Source organism: Eleutherodactylus coqui, chromosome 9 (genome assembly GCF_035609145.1).
Source record: "Eleutherodactylus coqui strain aEleCoq1 chromosome 9, aEleCoq1.hap1, whole genome shotgun sequence".
NCBI classification, from domain to species: Eukaryota; Metazoa; Chordata; class Amphibia; order Anura; family Eleutherodactylidae; genus Eleutherodactylus; species Eleutherodactylus coqui.
In genome coordinates, this window is record NC_089845.1 from 83556080 (window position 1) to 83572716 (window position 16637).

A 16637-nucleotide genomic window follows, 5' to 3' on the forward strand; every position below is an offset into this window, starting at 1 on the left:
CAGTAAAAGTTGTGTATATTCAGTGGGGGATGGGGATTAAATTTCTCAAAGAAAAAATCTAGTATCAGCTGTTACCACCTGAGAAATATTTGTCTTGTATGTGAATGGTGTATGTAATGCAGCTGGTGAAAGGATTCTGTCAATCTCCTGCTCAGATTGGTACGGTACAACAGAATGGGCCTCGCCGGTTAAACTGTGCTACCAGGGAAGTGGTAATAAATTCATCTAACATGTGCAAGGAGTGCATAATGAGTGGAGGCTCATTTAGATACGATTATCGCTCAAAATTCGTTAGCATGATCAAAAGTGAGCGATGGTTTTGCTTTTAAAGACTGATTTTTTTTTTTTAACCTAACGAAAATCGTCAGAAAATGGAGGTAGCGGCCGAGCGTTTCAGTTGTTAGATTATCGTTGTGTAGCGTTTGCATTAAATGATAGGCGCATTTAGTGAAGGGGGAAAAAAGAGCTTTGTATCGTCTCGTGACAATCGTGGCTGCACTTATCTGACCTTTACAAAAAACTTGGCTGGCCGTGACAGAAACAAGATGTCTTAAATATAAAAGTAACAAAGAGGCCCATTATAGGCGATCAATATTGAGGAATTGCGGAAGAGTTATATGAAAAATAACTAGATGGTACAAACTGTAGTATTTTTGTCACTGGAATGTAAATAATCTCTAGGTCATCCGTGTCAAAATACATGTAGTTTTGTGTATTGACCTATTAGTGACCCAAAAAATGTCCAGTTGTGTTTAGGGAAAAACATAGGTTTTGTGAATTGACCTTTAAAAAATCATGTATGTGTCAAGTTTGCTAATTAGTAAAAAAATAAAACACTGGCTAGTGTAGGTGTGCCCCAGCTATGGTAAAATAGAAGCTTTGTCCTCCCGATAGCCAATCACTCTGCCTTTAGCCGGCTGAATGTATTCCCCCAACAAACGATTAAACACTCCCCCCAAATCACTGAACGAATGTCATTTAAACTAAACAAGAGGAGAACTGCCGAACGACAGATTTCAAGCGGACTGAAAGACAACGATGAGCGAATGCTTAACGAAAACTGCATGACGGACGGGTGCGAGCTTAGACACAATGGTTATCGCCTGTTTAAGGGACATTACAGGTGCTGCAACCAATGGGAGCTCAGTGCTCAATGGCTGAGCTCTGTCATTGGCTGCCAAAGCCTATGACCTCTCTTAAACCCGCAGGACTGCAGCCTTTAAGCATGAGCAAGGATTGAGCAGTGCCGCAGGACACAGCTGGGAGAGGTGAATATCTGCCTATTATGTTAGTGCATGGGGAACAGGGTTTTACAGAAAGAATACATCCCGGACAACCCCTCTAATCTTGGTGGATATGTGCTAACTAGCCCTTATTAGCTTCTCTTTAGATTCTCTTTAGATTCTCTTTTCGCTCTGGCTCCTAAATAAAGTTATAGTTTATCAGCTATTTTTTCTGTTCCTTACAGGGAAGTCCGGTTGGGGCGGAATGGGGTTGAAGAAATTAAAAGACATCTTTTCTTCAAAAATGACCAGTGGGCGTGGGAGACTCTCCGAGATAGTAAGTTCTTTATCAGTAGAGAAACGGCTGAGAAAATGGTTGTTTTTTTTTCCATTGAACATTACCCTTTTTTTTTTTTTTTAGGAGGTTCCATTAGATGTTGCATTAGTTCTTTCCCATTATGTTTTCATTTCTCTCTGACAACCAGGATAACATGGCGTACTACTCTAATCTCTCTAGAAATCTCCCGAACCAACGTTGCAATAGTTAGAAAATGGATTATAATGGCTCTAATAATTCCATCATGGCTCCTGTAAAGATGGATGCCATGACCACTGTAGATGTGAAGCATTTGCATTTTATTACAATTTAAGATAAAGCATTTTAGATGTAGATTTTCTTATACTGACTTCATTTTATAAATGTGTATGTATATAACCCTGCGCGAAAAGTATATAACAAGTAGCTGCAACCGTAAGTAGGCCACTACCCCAGCCGACCAGAATAAATGAAATGCAAAAGCAATAATGTACAAACAGTGCACCAAACTTGATGAATGTGCCTATATAAGTACAACCAAGAAAAGAGGCCTATAGAAGGCAGCAGGATGGAGTACAGAAAGGCAATATAGCAATGTTAAAAATTGCAATAAAAAAGTGACAACAAAAAAAAATAGCATAATAATTAGAGATGAGCAAGCATACTCGCTAAGGCAAACTACTTGAGCGAGTAGTGCCTTATTTGAGTACCTGCCCGCTCGTCTCTAAAGATTCGGCTGCAGGTGACAGGTGAGTTGCGGCAGTAAGCAGGGGGGAGAGAGAGAGATATCCCCCCTCCCGCTTCCCGCCCCCCTGCCAGCACCTGAATCTTTAGAGACGAGCGGGCAGGTACTCGAATAAGGCACTACTCGCTCGAGTAGTTTGCCTTATCGAGTATGCTCGCTCATCTCTAATAATAATGTATCAGGCCTTAGTCAGACGGGCGTTTTTTCGCACGATTTGCGCATGCGTCCGGCGATTTTTTAAAACCATTGCTTTGCAATGGTATCGGACACATGAGCGCTTTTTATGCACTCGTCCGATAAATTATAGAACAGAAATCGCAGATCGCACCTATCTGCAATCTGCGATTCCTGTTCTCTTCTCTATATGCGCTCAATGGGGCTGGCGGCAGCAGCGCCGACCCCATTGAGAACATATAGAAGACAAATCATTCTTCTCTGCCACAGCTGTAACAGCTGTGGCAGAGAAGAACGATGTTTCCCCGTTGAATTCAATGGAGCCGGCAATACAGCCGGCTCCATTGAAAGCAATGGGCTGCGGGCGTGCGCGGGATGAATTGTCGGGAAGGGCTTAAATAATATAAGCCCTTCCCTGCAATTCATCCAGAAAAGTGTTAAAATAAAAAAAAATATATATATATATATATATATATATATATATATATATATATATATATATATATATATATATATATACTCACCTGCTCCCGGCAGCCGGAGTTCCGCGCGGCCGGCCTGCAGTGGGTGTGAAGAGGGTGTGAGTCAGGCCTGCCCCCTGATTGACTCAGCGCTGACTCACACCCCCTTCACACCCACTGCAGGCCGGCCGCGCGGAACTCCGGCTGCCGGGAGCAGGTGAGTATATATATATTTTTTATTTTAACACTTTTCTGGATGAATTGCAGGGAAGGGCTTATATATTTAAGCCCTTCCCGACAATTCATCCCACACTCGCCCGCAGCGCATTGCTTTCAATGGAGCTGGCTGTATTGCCGGCTCCATTGAATGCAATGCGCTGAACAGCTCTGGCCCGTTTCTAATGAAACGCGGCTAGGAGCAGATTTTCGTCAACGGTCACGCGATTTGCGGATGCGCATCCGTCATGCAATCCGCAAATCGCGCGAAAAAACGCCCGTCTGACTAAGGCCTCAATGTCAAAAACACTCACCCAGCAGCAGCAAGTGGAGGACTGGAGCAGAAGGCAATAACCAGCAGTAAAAGAATGCCCAAGAATCAGAAAAATGTCATTGGTGGGGATCATTTCACTAAATGCTATAACCTTTTGTTTTTCACATGTATAGTAATTGATATAGATTTTGTATGACACAAATTATTACTTTTTTTTTTTTCTCCAGTGGTAAAGTTGTGTTTAAATCTATCTCCCTAATTTAGATATTTTTTTGGGTCCAGTTGCACCTTTCCGGACTCTTGTACAATATTCCATGGGCTGCCTGATAATATAGTACTGCTTCTCAAACTGTAAGGCACCCTCCAGTTGTTGAGGTGTATTAAATAGCCTACCCATTTAGGGCTACTTTTAAAATCGGGTAACTTTTAAAAACTTTTTGCCTGAACCTGAGGGACATTCTCATCCCACTCTGCTTTCTTCCCAGCTGTCGCTCCAGTAGTACCAGATTTAACCAGTGACATTGATACAAGTAATTTTGATGATTTGGAGGACGATAAAGGAGAGGAAGAAACATTCCCAATGCCAAAAGCATTTGTGGGGAACCAGCTTCCCTTTGTTGGCTTCACATATTACAGTAATAGACAGTAAGTTAATATTGTTCTTCTGGTAGAAGACCGTGTGTGTAAAATAAAATGGTTTTCTCTTTCAATGCATTTTTGCTCATTTGTTGTTTTTCAGGTATTTATCCGACCCGGCTTCAAGTGCTGATGACAATAGATCCAGTTCCAAAGTAGATAAAAACCTGGTATGTCTTCATGCTTGTATGAGGGTGATCTCTAGATAGAATTAATTCTATCACTTTGGCTTCTTACCTCCTTTTTCAGCATTGTTCACTATAAATAAAACGGGCAAAAAATAGAATATAAATGTGTGTAATTATTACACATATTTGCATTCAAAGTGGAACAGAAGAAATTTTGGCTGTGTTTTTAATAAGAGCTACAAAAATATTCCCATGGTTTTTCTCTCCTTGTTTTCCTCTTTTCAAATATTTAAAGGGGCCATTCCTTAAAAATGAGTTTTATCCTGTACTGTGGATCAGCGATAATTTGCTGATTGGTGGCCATTATCAGGATCAGACCCCCACCGATGAGCAAGTTATCTCCTATACTGTAAATAGGGAATGACTTGTTTCTGTGGGACAACCCTGTTAAACGGAATATGATGCAATCTATGCACACCATAAACTAAGTTATGGTGCTCAAAGGCTAGATTCCGACGAGTTTGTGGATGTAGTTTTTATACTCGCCCGGCGCCCTGTTCCCATGCTGTCACTCTGTTCTCTATGGGAGTACATGTGGACAGCTGCAGAGATAAGTCCACTGGTGCCGATTTCCAGGGTATGGACCCTGTTCACCCACAGCAGGCAATGGCTGCACAATCTTGCCGGCATTGTCAACAAGATCAAGTGGCTATTGGCCGCTGGGAATGGGTAGAGTTGCAGCTGTATTGTATTTAGCGCAATATCGTTACTTTTTAAGTATATGGTCATTGATAGACATCTGTTTGTTTAGGTGGAGAATTTGCAGAAGAGTATATATCAACTTGAGGAGCAGTTACACAATGAGATGCAATTAAAAGATGAGATGGAACAGAAGTGCAGGTAACTATGGTTGCTTTTACTTGGGGTTAAAGGAGTATTCCCATCTCAGACCTTTATGACCTATGCACAGGATATACTTTATATGTCTGATAAAACAGGTCCCATCTCTGGGATGCAGTGTAACCCCTTCCCTTTTTAAAAAAAGTTTATTCCAGATGTAACCCCTGGACCCACCGTGGTTCTAATGAAACGACCTACGATTCTGGCGTTATAAGTGCAATGAGCCTGTCTGAAGAAGGGGGTTTTGTTTTTCCTTTTTTTTCTTAATTGAATCAAAACGTTAATTTATACCTCTTTGTTTCCATAATAAAGGATGTCCAACATTAAACTAGACAAGATAATGAAGGAACTGGATGAAGAAGTAAGCTATCTCTTGACTTTTCTTGACGCTTAGCATGCACGACTATGTTCTGTTTGTGTTTTTCATTGTTCTCTTGGCTGGAATTCGCCTATTCAGTCATGCAACTGATTGGTAGAAATATGCTTATAGCAGCTAAAAATACATTATTATGTAAGATGCAGTCATTCACAGTTTATAATTTTAGGGCAATCAAAGAAAAAACTTGGAATCGGTTGTGTCTCAGATTGAGAAGGAAAAGATGATGTTACAACACCGAATGAATGAATACCAAAGAAAGGCAGAGCAAGAGAGTGAAAAGCGGAGGAATGTAGAAAACGAAGGCAAGTTAACAGTTTGTTTTGACTTATTCCAGGAATGTGGGTTCCGCATTGAGTAATAAGGAGTTAATGCTGGAGGATGAGGTATTGTGTAATCACATTTGGACTTGATCACCAGCTAAAAAAAAGTCAAAGTTCAAACAGTCATTTTAATCTGCAGTCCATGAATGATCACCAATTGTATGCCAGAATAATCTGTAGTTGGAGAATCGGAATAAAAGCTTTTTAAGGGATGACATCTAAAATTCTTAATTGACATTTGCCTAGCCTAAGAGATGCTTGTATGTTGTCGTCATCCACCACCCTAAAGGCGAGCTCCCTCCATGTTTTTCGGTTTTGCACTGCTTTCAGTTGTACGATATCATTGCCAGTATCAGCTCTGACAGTATCAGCCATCGTGTCCTTTGGCGGTGAGGTCTTCTTTTGCTGCTGATCTGTCCAATCATTATAGATTTTTCTAGCAACTCTGCCTTCGTTACATGGCCAAAATAGGCGAGCCTGAGGCTGGTTGTCTTCCCCATCTTCTGCCTGACCAAAGAAGAACAACAAAGTTAGGGCTCTTGAAAAGAGGAGGACAAAAATAACAAAATGAGAATACAAGTAAGCAGTTATCTCAGACACAACTCAGTGTTCCTGACAGAAGACACCCACCTACCACCACCACAGAGATCTGGTGAGCTAAAGGACCTGTGGGGATGTCACTGATTTAGGAGGACCAAAGCTGTGTTTGTAATGTAATGTGTGGGAATAAAGATGGATGTAGTAGAGCTATGTGGGGATCATAATGGATATACCATGTAGCACAGCTGTGTGGCGCATTGTGCCACCAGAAACACTGGTACTATAACTTCCTAATAATTACTAGTAGTTGTATTACCCGTCATCCTGTCACTTATTAGAAGTCAAAGTAATTAAAGGAGTTTTCTTTGCATTGAAAACATTCATGTTCCTTGACAAACTATTGAATAGGTGTACTGATTTGAGTGCCCAAGGACATTAGGATTTTCTCAATGGATCCGTCTAACATTGGATGCCTTGTAACTTTAATATCCATGAGGGCAGCCAGCTGCTCTCTATGTCCAACCTGACAGAGATTAGATAAGATGGATCTTTTTTTTTTTCTGGCTATTTTGTTTCACACTTGAGAAAAGCAGCATTAGATGTGCCTGACAGCTTTCTTTCTCCTTCTGGTCTATTCTGACACCCTACATGTTTTATTACCCAACTGTATTGTATTGCCATTTAAATGGGCCATATATGCTTTAAGGGAAAAGCCACCTATGTATATTTACAGGGTAGAATTGTAGTGAAGATAAGGCTGTGTTCACTATGGAGCCATGTCGGCAATGCCTGAGCCTTTCACAAATGGATCCAGATGGGTCCTTGCATGCCTAATCACCAGCCAGTAGTGGTTCAAAATGATATAGGAGTAAACTCAAAGTAAGATATGTATTTTGATTGGTTTTCTTGCTTTACCCAATATTCAACAGTATCAACATTGAAGGACCAATTGGAAGATTTGAGGAAAATAAGTCAAAATTCTCAGATGACAAATGACAAAATAGTACAGTTACAAAAGCAGGTAAGTAATCCTTATACTCACGGTTTAGATACTTTGCATTAATTATATATATTTTTTTTTCAACTAAGAAAACAAATTCTAGGTGTGTGCAGAGCTTTTACCATTCCTGGGTTTAATTTTTTTGGTTGGTAATCTAGGAAATTTCTCTTGCATAAATTCTAGTCACCTTATTGAGGCCTCCTGCACATGGGCTTATTTGCATTGTGGAGTCCTTGGCATGCGTCCACTTCCAGACTCTGCAGCAAAAACGGCCCATAGTATTCAATGGCAAAACACCATTTAATCTCCATGAGCGGAAATGGAGTGTGTTTTTGTGCTTGTGGAGCATGTATCGCAGCATGCTGCGATTTTGTGGAAGTTACGCATGGGCGGCTTCCATTGAAGTCAATGGACGCCGTCCGTCCCGCTGTGCACACACCCTCACTACCCAACTACCACACACGCACCCCAGCGCTAGCAGCTACTGCGCGTGCACGACGGAGTGCCGGCTGTGTGCAGAAGCCGCCGGACAGGTAAACTGGGGTCATCGGCCCGTATCGGGTCAAACTCCGCCGTGGGAATCCCGTTGGTGTGCAGGAGGCCCGGCTTGAGGTCAAAGTTTTGTTTTGCTGTGAACTTCTCCAGTTGTAAAAGTGAAGTAATATCGCCCAAATCCCAACCACCCATCTGTGCAGAGCGCTGCAGCTGGCCCCGTTTACATAAGTAAGGCTGTTCTGCAGTTTCCTTGCACAGTCAGTGGCTCGAGTACAGCTAGCTAGGGAAGGACTGGAAAGGGCCACAGTGTTGAATCAGCACTGCCGCCTCTTCACTCACAGGATTGTTGGGAATCCCAGAGATCAGACCCCTGACAATCATAAAGTCAATGAATATTCTAGTAATATGCCTTCCTTTTATGAGATTGGAAATTCCCTTTGTGTGTTCACATGTTAAAGTGCAGCAGATGTTACAAAGTGGAATTGGTTGCGGAAATCTGCAGCACTTTAATACAGGCATTATGGATGAAGTTTCAAGAAATCCCATCCACAGCTAAATTGACCTGACGTGCGGATTTTATATCCGCAACATAAATTGACATTTACATTTCGCCTCTTCAAATGTCAGGATGATGTCCACATGTAACACTTAAAAGGGTGTTCCACAGAATGAGCAAAGTTTTTCTAACTTTTCCAATTATTGGCATTATTCCAAACATCTATCTAAATCCTCAAACTGAACTCCAGTACGTTTTTGCTGACCTGCACCAGTGCTGATTTCCAGCCAACTTCAGATTTCGACATTTTTGTTTAGAACTACATCTCCCACAATGCCCCAGTGCCAGTTACTGACGATTGGGCATTTACAAGTGCACAAATTGCCTCGTCATTACAGAATGTGAAGGCACTGAGCGTGCCTGACCAGTACAACAGCGGAGCGTGCAGGTCATAATCACTGATTATGAATGCAGAACTAAGCAGAGGCGAGACCACGGGTAACGGAAAAGCTCTGCGACTTCGTAATACAAGTTATAACATTACATTACAAAATTACATGTCCTCACCATGTGAAGCATATAACTTTCACTGTGAATCACCAGAATACTCCTTAAATGATTTTCTGCAACATGTGAACATGCGCTAGCTAGACCGCTTTTCAAATATTTCTCTTGTATTTTCGTCCTCAATTTTAAGAATATGGCTGACTGAAGTAGTAAAAAAAAAATCTCTCGTTTTTAGTTGGAAGAAGCTAATGACTTTTTAAGAACCGAGTCGGATACCACTGCAAGACTGAGGAAAGGTCAAAATGAGATGAGCAAGACTGTTTCACAGTTGGAAGCACTTAATCGGGAATTACAGGATAGGTGTCGGCTATTGGAAAGTGCCAAATTACAAGTGGAAAAGGACTTTTTTCAACTACAGGCAGCCTTAGATTCGGAGAGGAGGGACAGGAATCAAGGATCGGAACTTATTGGGGATCTACAAGGTAAACAATTGTGTAGTTATTGTTTATTCTTAAAGGGAACCTGTCATCGAGTTCATGCTACTTAAACCATGGGCAGCATGAATCCAGGACAGATATGCACACCGCTCCGTGTATGTGGTGCTCTGAAATGCTGCAGTGTTTCAGAATAAACTCACTTTGTAGTTTGCCTATTCGATATGGGAGCGGAGCTCTCAAGTTAAAAGCTGGCCGCGCTGGGCTCTCCCCGTCCGTAGCATGCAGACTGTTACCGCTCCTCTGTCCCTGCTTGTGTGTAGGGGATGAGCTGTCAATCTGCATGCAGCAGGAGAGGCCTGCCTCCTTGACTTGAGCTCCACTTCAGGCGAACGTCAAAAGGAGTTTATTCTGAAAAGTCACAGCATTTTAGAATAACACCTACATGAGGGGCCACTGCATGTATATGTCCCATGTTTAAGCTGCCCTTGGTCTTTGCAGCGTGAACTTGGTCACAGGTCCCTTTTTAAGTAATAGAGGAATTGGACAAATGGTGATAGTGACAGTAAATTTCTCTATCCAATGTATTGGTGTTGAGTCACCAAATGTTGTTTGAACGGTTATGAGGAAATTGATCCTATAATGTTAGATGAGGCATATTTCCAAAATAGTTGTATATGATCTGGGATATAACTCTGTTTATGGAAAAGATGTCCAGAAAGCAACAGCTGTATATTCTGCCTTTCCCATTATTTCACAAATACGACATGGATGAATAACTAGACAAAGGGAAAAGCAGAAATGTCAGTTGTTGCTCAATTTATGGAGGTGGACAAAAATTAAATGAGTAAAATATACACATAAGGAAACTATTAATTACAGTCTGGTGAGTAGCTCGTGGTGCTGGTATCAAACGGAGCATTGTTCTGGGCTGCGGGCCTTCTCTTCTGCATGAATATGTTGCTATGATCCCCAGTGTGTATAAACAGTTATGTAATCTCTGAAGCAACATTTAATTTCATTAAGTGGAATGATTTTTTTATTACATTTTCAATGTAAATTTCCTGCTATTAAGTACTTAGAGGTTTTTTCTTTTCTTGTTGTAAAACAGCGAGAATGGCATCATTGCAAGAAGAATTGAAGCATCTCAAGCACAATCTTGATAGAGCAGAAATGGATAGGAAGGAGGCATTGGATCTTCTGAACAAGTCAGAAAAAGTGAGTACTGCAAGGCCTTGCTACTTACGGTCCCTCTGCATGAACTGATTATCGGGCCTGAACGTTTCTCCATTGAAAACCAGACTGTGTAAAAGGAATGACAGTCGGCCAACGAACGAGCAAAAGCTTGTTGTTGAGTTGATCGTTCCGTTTCAGCGACCATAAAAATGCTTGCTGTTGATGGGGTTTTCTGGCCAGTCTTTCACCACATGACTTGGATTAATCATGACCTGACCTCGTTCGAGGGACTGTCTTCAAAGCCCCTCTCACTTGATGTCATTGCTCTGGGAGGCTGGGGTAGTCCCTATGCTCCCGTTTACACATGCGCAGGAGAAGGAATTGGGAAAGGGCTTCTCAACAGAAGACTGGAGTAAGGCAGTTATCCTAATTCATTAATCTATTTCCTGAATTCACTCAATGTCCCACTCTATCTGAATGGTACAAGACTTTCTCAGAAATCTGTAGAATGCAAGAGCTTATTGCTCGGGACTAGGACAACCAGAACAAATTTATGCAAGTTTGTACCCCGTAGTTCCTGTTCAGTGAATCCCATGAGCTCTCTGCTTGGCTCAGTAGCCTTTGATATCTTGCATGGATTTCACCTCCTGTTTACACAAGTCACCTGTAATCGCTATTTGAGGTCTTTCGTTATGTGTAAAAGTACCCTATCCTCAGGTTAGGTCATCACTATCCAATGGGTGGGGGTCCGCCACCCAGAACCCCCAATAATCAGCTGTTTGAAGAGGCTGTGGAGCTCGGGTGAACAAATCCAGATATGCTGAATGATAATCTGTACTATCTGTACATTCATCTTTGCTGATAACATCCGTACTGTTACATTATTGTGCATTTGCTGACAATATTAAGGAGCTCTAAAGGTTGTGTGTTTTTGTTGGATTGTGTTTCTATAATTTTTAACATCCACGTGTTTTACTTGTAACAGGAAAAAAACAATTTAGAAATAGAGCTGAATTATCAGCTGAAATCCTTACAACAGCGGTTGGACCAGGAGATCAATGAGCATAAGGTGACGAAGGCAAGACTGAGTGACAAACACCAGTCGTTCGAGGAGGAAAAGTCAGTGGCCATGTGTGGTGAGTCTCTCTTATACATGCTGATGTGTCCGGTCCCTGTGCTTCCCTGTCTGATGGCACTTCTAGGTCGGGGAGGGAGACCATGGGTTCAGAGGTTTTCTATGATGCAGCAGGTAGAAATGTGTTTCTGCCCCATGGAGGGAGCCTGTGAGTTCTGCTTCTCCACACACACAGTGATTAACAGCTTTTCAGGTATACGTTTGATGAGAGCTGACTGTTAGGGGGCACCCTCTGAAAGTCCGCTCATGGGTCAGTGCTGCTAACCTAATGGGGGTTTCCAGGATATTTCTATTGACCTGTTTTGAGGATAAGTCATCAATAATTGATCGGCTGGTGTCCGCCTCTTGGGACCCTGCGCCGGCCGATCAGCTGTTTTGAGCGTCCGCTATCCGTGCCAAAATACTCTGTACAGAGCAGAAACTGATAGCTCTGACGCCTGTGTAGTGGTCAGCGCTGGTAATTGCAGGCACAGCTCTCATGGAGTTTAATGGTAGCTGCGCCGGAAATTACCAGGGCCAGCCACTACATAGTGCCAAAACACAAGTGTATGCAGTAGAATCAGATAGTTATGACCCCTGACAACAGGTGCCCAAACGAATATCTGTAATATTTGAAGCGCCAAAGTGTTTCCCTCTGCTTCTCCAATAAGTATCTAAATTTGGATCAGCTGAGCCTACGGTTTATTAACCCCTTGGTCACCGCTATGTCTTTTTGCTGTCCTTGCTACTGGGCTTTTAAACCTGCACATACATCTTTTTAAGGGGATGGCTTGACTAACTACTGACAGCCAGGCTCCTGCGCTAACAGCCAGGAAGAGAAAAACCTCAGATCCTAGCAGTTTAGCCCCTTACATGTCTCTATCAATAGCAACTGCAGCATGCAAGCAGATGACAGGTGTGGGGGGGGGGCTCTTTCTGTCACCCATCAGCACCCCAGAGTGTGATCTCAAGGTACCAATGGGTTTCCATGGCAGCTGGAAGCTTGACAAAAGCCTCCATTTCTGCCATTTACTCGGCCAATTAGGCTTTGCCTCCCGCAGGGTCTAATAGGCAAACGACCGAACAGTCGTATCTTCAAGACCCCTTCAGGGGCTAAAAAATGGTCAAAGTTCGATGGGTGACCGTGGGCTCAGGAGAGCGGTTGAGTATCAAAATAATACATCAGCTGACTCCCCGAACAGCACTATAACTTAGTTTATGATGCTGTTCGCAGGTGACAGGTTCTCTTTAACATAAGAAGGTCTTTACTTATGTGTAGTTTGTCATATATTTTTGTTACTGAGTGGCGCTGCAACATACTCTACTATGTGTATTGTTTTTATGTGCAAACTTCTTTTGCCTTTTAGGGGTTTTCCAAGATTAGTTTAAATGTCTTCTTTTTGCCCCAGACGCAGCACCACTTTGGTCGGTGTGAGGTTTCTGGTGATATTGTAGCACAGCTACCCCCACAGCCCACTGGTAAAAGTAGAGCTGTTTCTGGAATGAAAAGCAGGCCATTTTTTTCCTTTGCTAGACTAGAAATGGCGCCCGTTATACGCATCTTACAGTGAACACTTGATTATTCTAAGAGCCTTTTCACAGTAGTGTTTTTGTTTCCATCTACCTGTTCAGTCTTGGGAGCAGATAAATGGAAATAAGCCTTTTTAGTTCTTTTGACTGTAGACATTCATTGAAACTGCAGCTTTTGTTACTAGTTCAAAAAGTAGAACCAAGATTGCAACCTTTTTAATATATTTTTTTTCTCTTTTTAACATTGCTGTTAAAGGGGTTGTCCCGCGCCGAAACGCGGTTTTTTTTTTTTTTCAAACACCCCCCCCCCCCCCCCCCCCCCCCCGTTCGGCGCGAGACAACCCCGATGCAGGGGTTAAAAAAGAACACCGGAGAGTGCTTACCTGAATCCCCGCGCTCCGGTGACTTCTTACTTACCTGCTGAAGATGGCCGCCGGGATCCTCTCCCTCGGTGGACCGCAGGGCTTCTGTGCGGTCCATTGCCGATTCCAGCCTCCTGATTGGCTGGAATCGGCACGTGACGGGGCGGAGCTACACGGAGCCCCATTCAGAAAAGAAGACCCGGACTGCGCAAGCGCGGCTAATTTGGCCATTAGACGGCGAAAATTAGTCGGCTCCATGGAAACGAGGACCCTAGCAACGGAGCAGGTAAGTGAAAAACTTCTTATAACTTCTGTATGGCTCATAATTAATGCACAATGTACATTACAAAGTGCATTAATATGGCCATACAGAAGTGTATAGACCCACTTGCTGCCACGACAACCCCTTTAATAGATAAGGGAAACAAGTGGAAAGCTAGCCGTTTGCTTCCGCTTTTTATTTCCATTTAGCTGCTCCATGCCGGAACAGGTAGATGAAAGCAATAATGCTTGTGTCCATTTAGGGCCGCTGTAGACAAGCCGATTTGTCGTTTGAACGAGCGAATGACGTCAGAATTGTCTCATTCACTCATGCAGCCTCTCTAGAGAGGCAGCTACATCGTTGGTTCGTTCAAACGAGGAATCGATCAGTCTTTTCCATTCACTGTATAAGTGAATGAGAAGGACTGAACAAGCGCTATTTAATCCGTATGATAAGTGAACGAGCCAACAATGATTTTATGCCTGTATAAAATGACCGATGAGCGGAAAGTGACCGTTCGTTGGTTCACATTTAGACTGTTCAATCATCATTCACTTTCGCTCATTTGAACACTTTTTTGAATGATAATCGTTACCTCTAAAAGTCCCCTTAGCCTTATCGCTAGATATTATCTGCTATTTTAAAATGTATTATTTGGTTTTAGAAATCGAAATGAAAGTGAAAGCAGAGAGGGCAGCAAAGGAGAAGGCCGAGAGCCGGAGGATGGAGCTGGAGAAGCAGTGTTCAATGCTGGATTTTGACCTGAAACAGTCGCATCAGAAGTTAGAACACCTTGTTCAACAAAAGGAGAGGCTGGAAGAGGAGGTACGTATGACGGTTTCATAGTGGGATGCAGCGCTTCTGTCTTGTAATGACTACATTATTAGGTAGCATGCCTCTAATCTGTCATTGATAACAGATTAAATAGTTATAAAACTACAACTAAGTTGTTGTCCCAGGTGAGTTGTAGATAATTATAATTAGTATTACTTTGTTCCAGTCCTACCGTGTTGTGGATTACCGATACAATTTCATAATCCAAGCAAAGCAAGATCTAGATGCGTTCTCCACACAGGCTTTTCATAAATGTTCTTGCTCAATTGGCACCAAGATACATTTTTAAGGGGCTGTTTTAATTCTAGATTTACTTTTCAATTAGCATCTCGGCAAATTATATTGTCAAAAGCCCAATTACAAAGTAACATAGTATGTAAGGCTGAAAAAAAATTGTATTTTCTGAAAGACTGACCTGGCAAATTGTGAAAGCGCTTCTCAGAACTTTACAGTCTTGGGCACCTTTGTGCAATTTTCCATCAAAGCGTACGTTTAGAAAAAATTCATGAAAATGTCTGTTTATGGCTAAAAGTCTCACCCAAGCAGAGCCTTAGATACACAGTACCTCTTAAATATAAAAGTTATGCTGAGTTCAAAAATTTTTGTCCATGCCTGCCTCCACATATCTTCCCATAATCTCCAGAACTGAAAACCAAAAAGAATCTCTTAGATCCGGAAACATGTAAAATTGAGTCAAGAAAGGTCCTGATTAGAGATGAGCGAATGTACTCGGTAAGGCCGATTTCGCAATCGAGCACCGCGATTTTCGAGTACTTCACTACTCGGGTGAAAAGTACTCGGGGGCGCTGTGGGGCGGGGGGTGGCAGAGGGGAGTGGGGGGTAGCAGCGCGGAACAGGGGGGAGCCCTCTCTCCCTCTCCCCCCCACCCCCCCCCCCACCCCCCACTCCCCTCTGCAACCCCCTGCTCACCCACAGTGCCCCCGAGTACTTTTCACCCGAGTAGGGAAGTACTCGAAAATCGTGGTGCTCGATTGCGAAATCGCCCTTACCGAGGACGTTTGCTCATCTCTAGTCCTGATACAATGTTAGGATTGATTTAAGCCTCCAGCACTCTAGTCGTGAGTGTGAGTTGCACCTGAGAGGCTCCATCTCAACTCGCATCAGACGACGTATGGATGCTAATTCATTCGCTTTCCGATTTACATAAACACAGCATGTTGGGCTTTGTTGGCATGTCCCATTTCTCCGTGAAACGAATGAGAATAGGATATTGCAAGAGCTTTTTCACGCAGACTGTTGGTCCCATTATACACTACCGTTCAAAAGTTTGGGGTCACCCAAACAATTTTGTGTTTTCCATGAAAAGTCACACTTATTCACCACCATGCGTTGTGAAATGAATAGAAAATAGTCAAGACATTGACAAGGTTAGAAATAATGATTTGTATTTGAAATAACATTGTTTTTACATCAAACTTTGCTTTCGTCAAAGAATCCTCCTTTTGCAGCAGTTACAGCATTGCACACCTTTGACATTCTAGCTGTTAATTTGTTGAGGTAAGCTTGTGAAATTGCACCCCACGCTTCTAGAAGCATCTCCCACAAGTTGGATTGGTTGGATGGGCACTTCTGGCGTACCATACGGTCAAGCTGCTCCCACAACAGCTCAATGGGGTTCAGATCTGGTGACTGCGCTGGCCACTCCATTACCGATAGAATACCAGCTGCCTGCTTCTGCTGTAAATAGTTCTTGCACAATTTGGAGGTGTGTTTAGGGTCATTGTCCTGTTGTAGGATGAAATTGGTTCCAATCAAGCGCTGTCCACTGGGTATGGCATGGCGTTGCAAAATGGAGTGATAGCCTTCCTTATTCAGAATCCCTTTTACCCTGTACAAATCTCCCACCTTACCAGCACCAAAGCAACCCCAGACCATCACATTACCTCCACCATGCTTAACAGATGGCGTCAGGCATTCTTCCAGCATCTTTTCATTTGTTCTGCGTCTCACAAATGTTCTTCTTTGTGATCCAAACACCTCAAACTTGGATTCATCCGTCCACAACACTTTTTTCCAGTCTTCCTCTGTCCAATGTCTATGTTCTTTTGCCCATCTTAATCTTTTTCTTTTATTGGCCAGTCTCAGATATGGCTT

General features: G+C 42.7%; 1 protein-coding gene across 1 annotated transcript in view; it reads left to right on the plus strand.

Moving 5' to 3' along the window:
* Positions 1–16637, plus strand: part of ROCK1 (Rho associated coiled-coil containing protein kinase 1) — a 99115-nt gene that overhangs the window by 57447 nt on the left and 25031 nt on the right. The window contains exons 9-19 of the mRNA XM_066579638.1: positions 1469–1560; positions 3895–4054; positions 4149–4215; positions 4985–5073; positions 5386–5434; positions 5619–5754; positions 7242–7333; positions 9046–9292; positions 10356–10462; positions 11406–11556; positions 14353–14513. Coding sequence (XP_066435735.1) covers positions 1469–1560; positions 3895–4054; positions 4149–4215; positions 4985–5073; positions 5386–5434; positions 5619–5754; positions 7242–7333; positions 9046–9292; positions 10356–10462; positions 11406–11556; positions 14353–14513 — 1351 coding nt within the window. The remainder of the gene's footprint in view (positions 1–1468; positions 1561–3894; positions 4055–4148; positions 4216–4984; positions 5074–5385; positions 5435–5618; positions 5755–7241; positions 7334–9045; positions 9293–10355; positions 10463–11405; positions 11557–14352; positions 14514–16637) is intronic.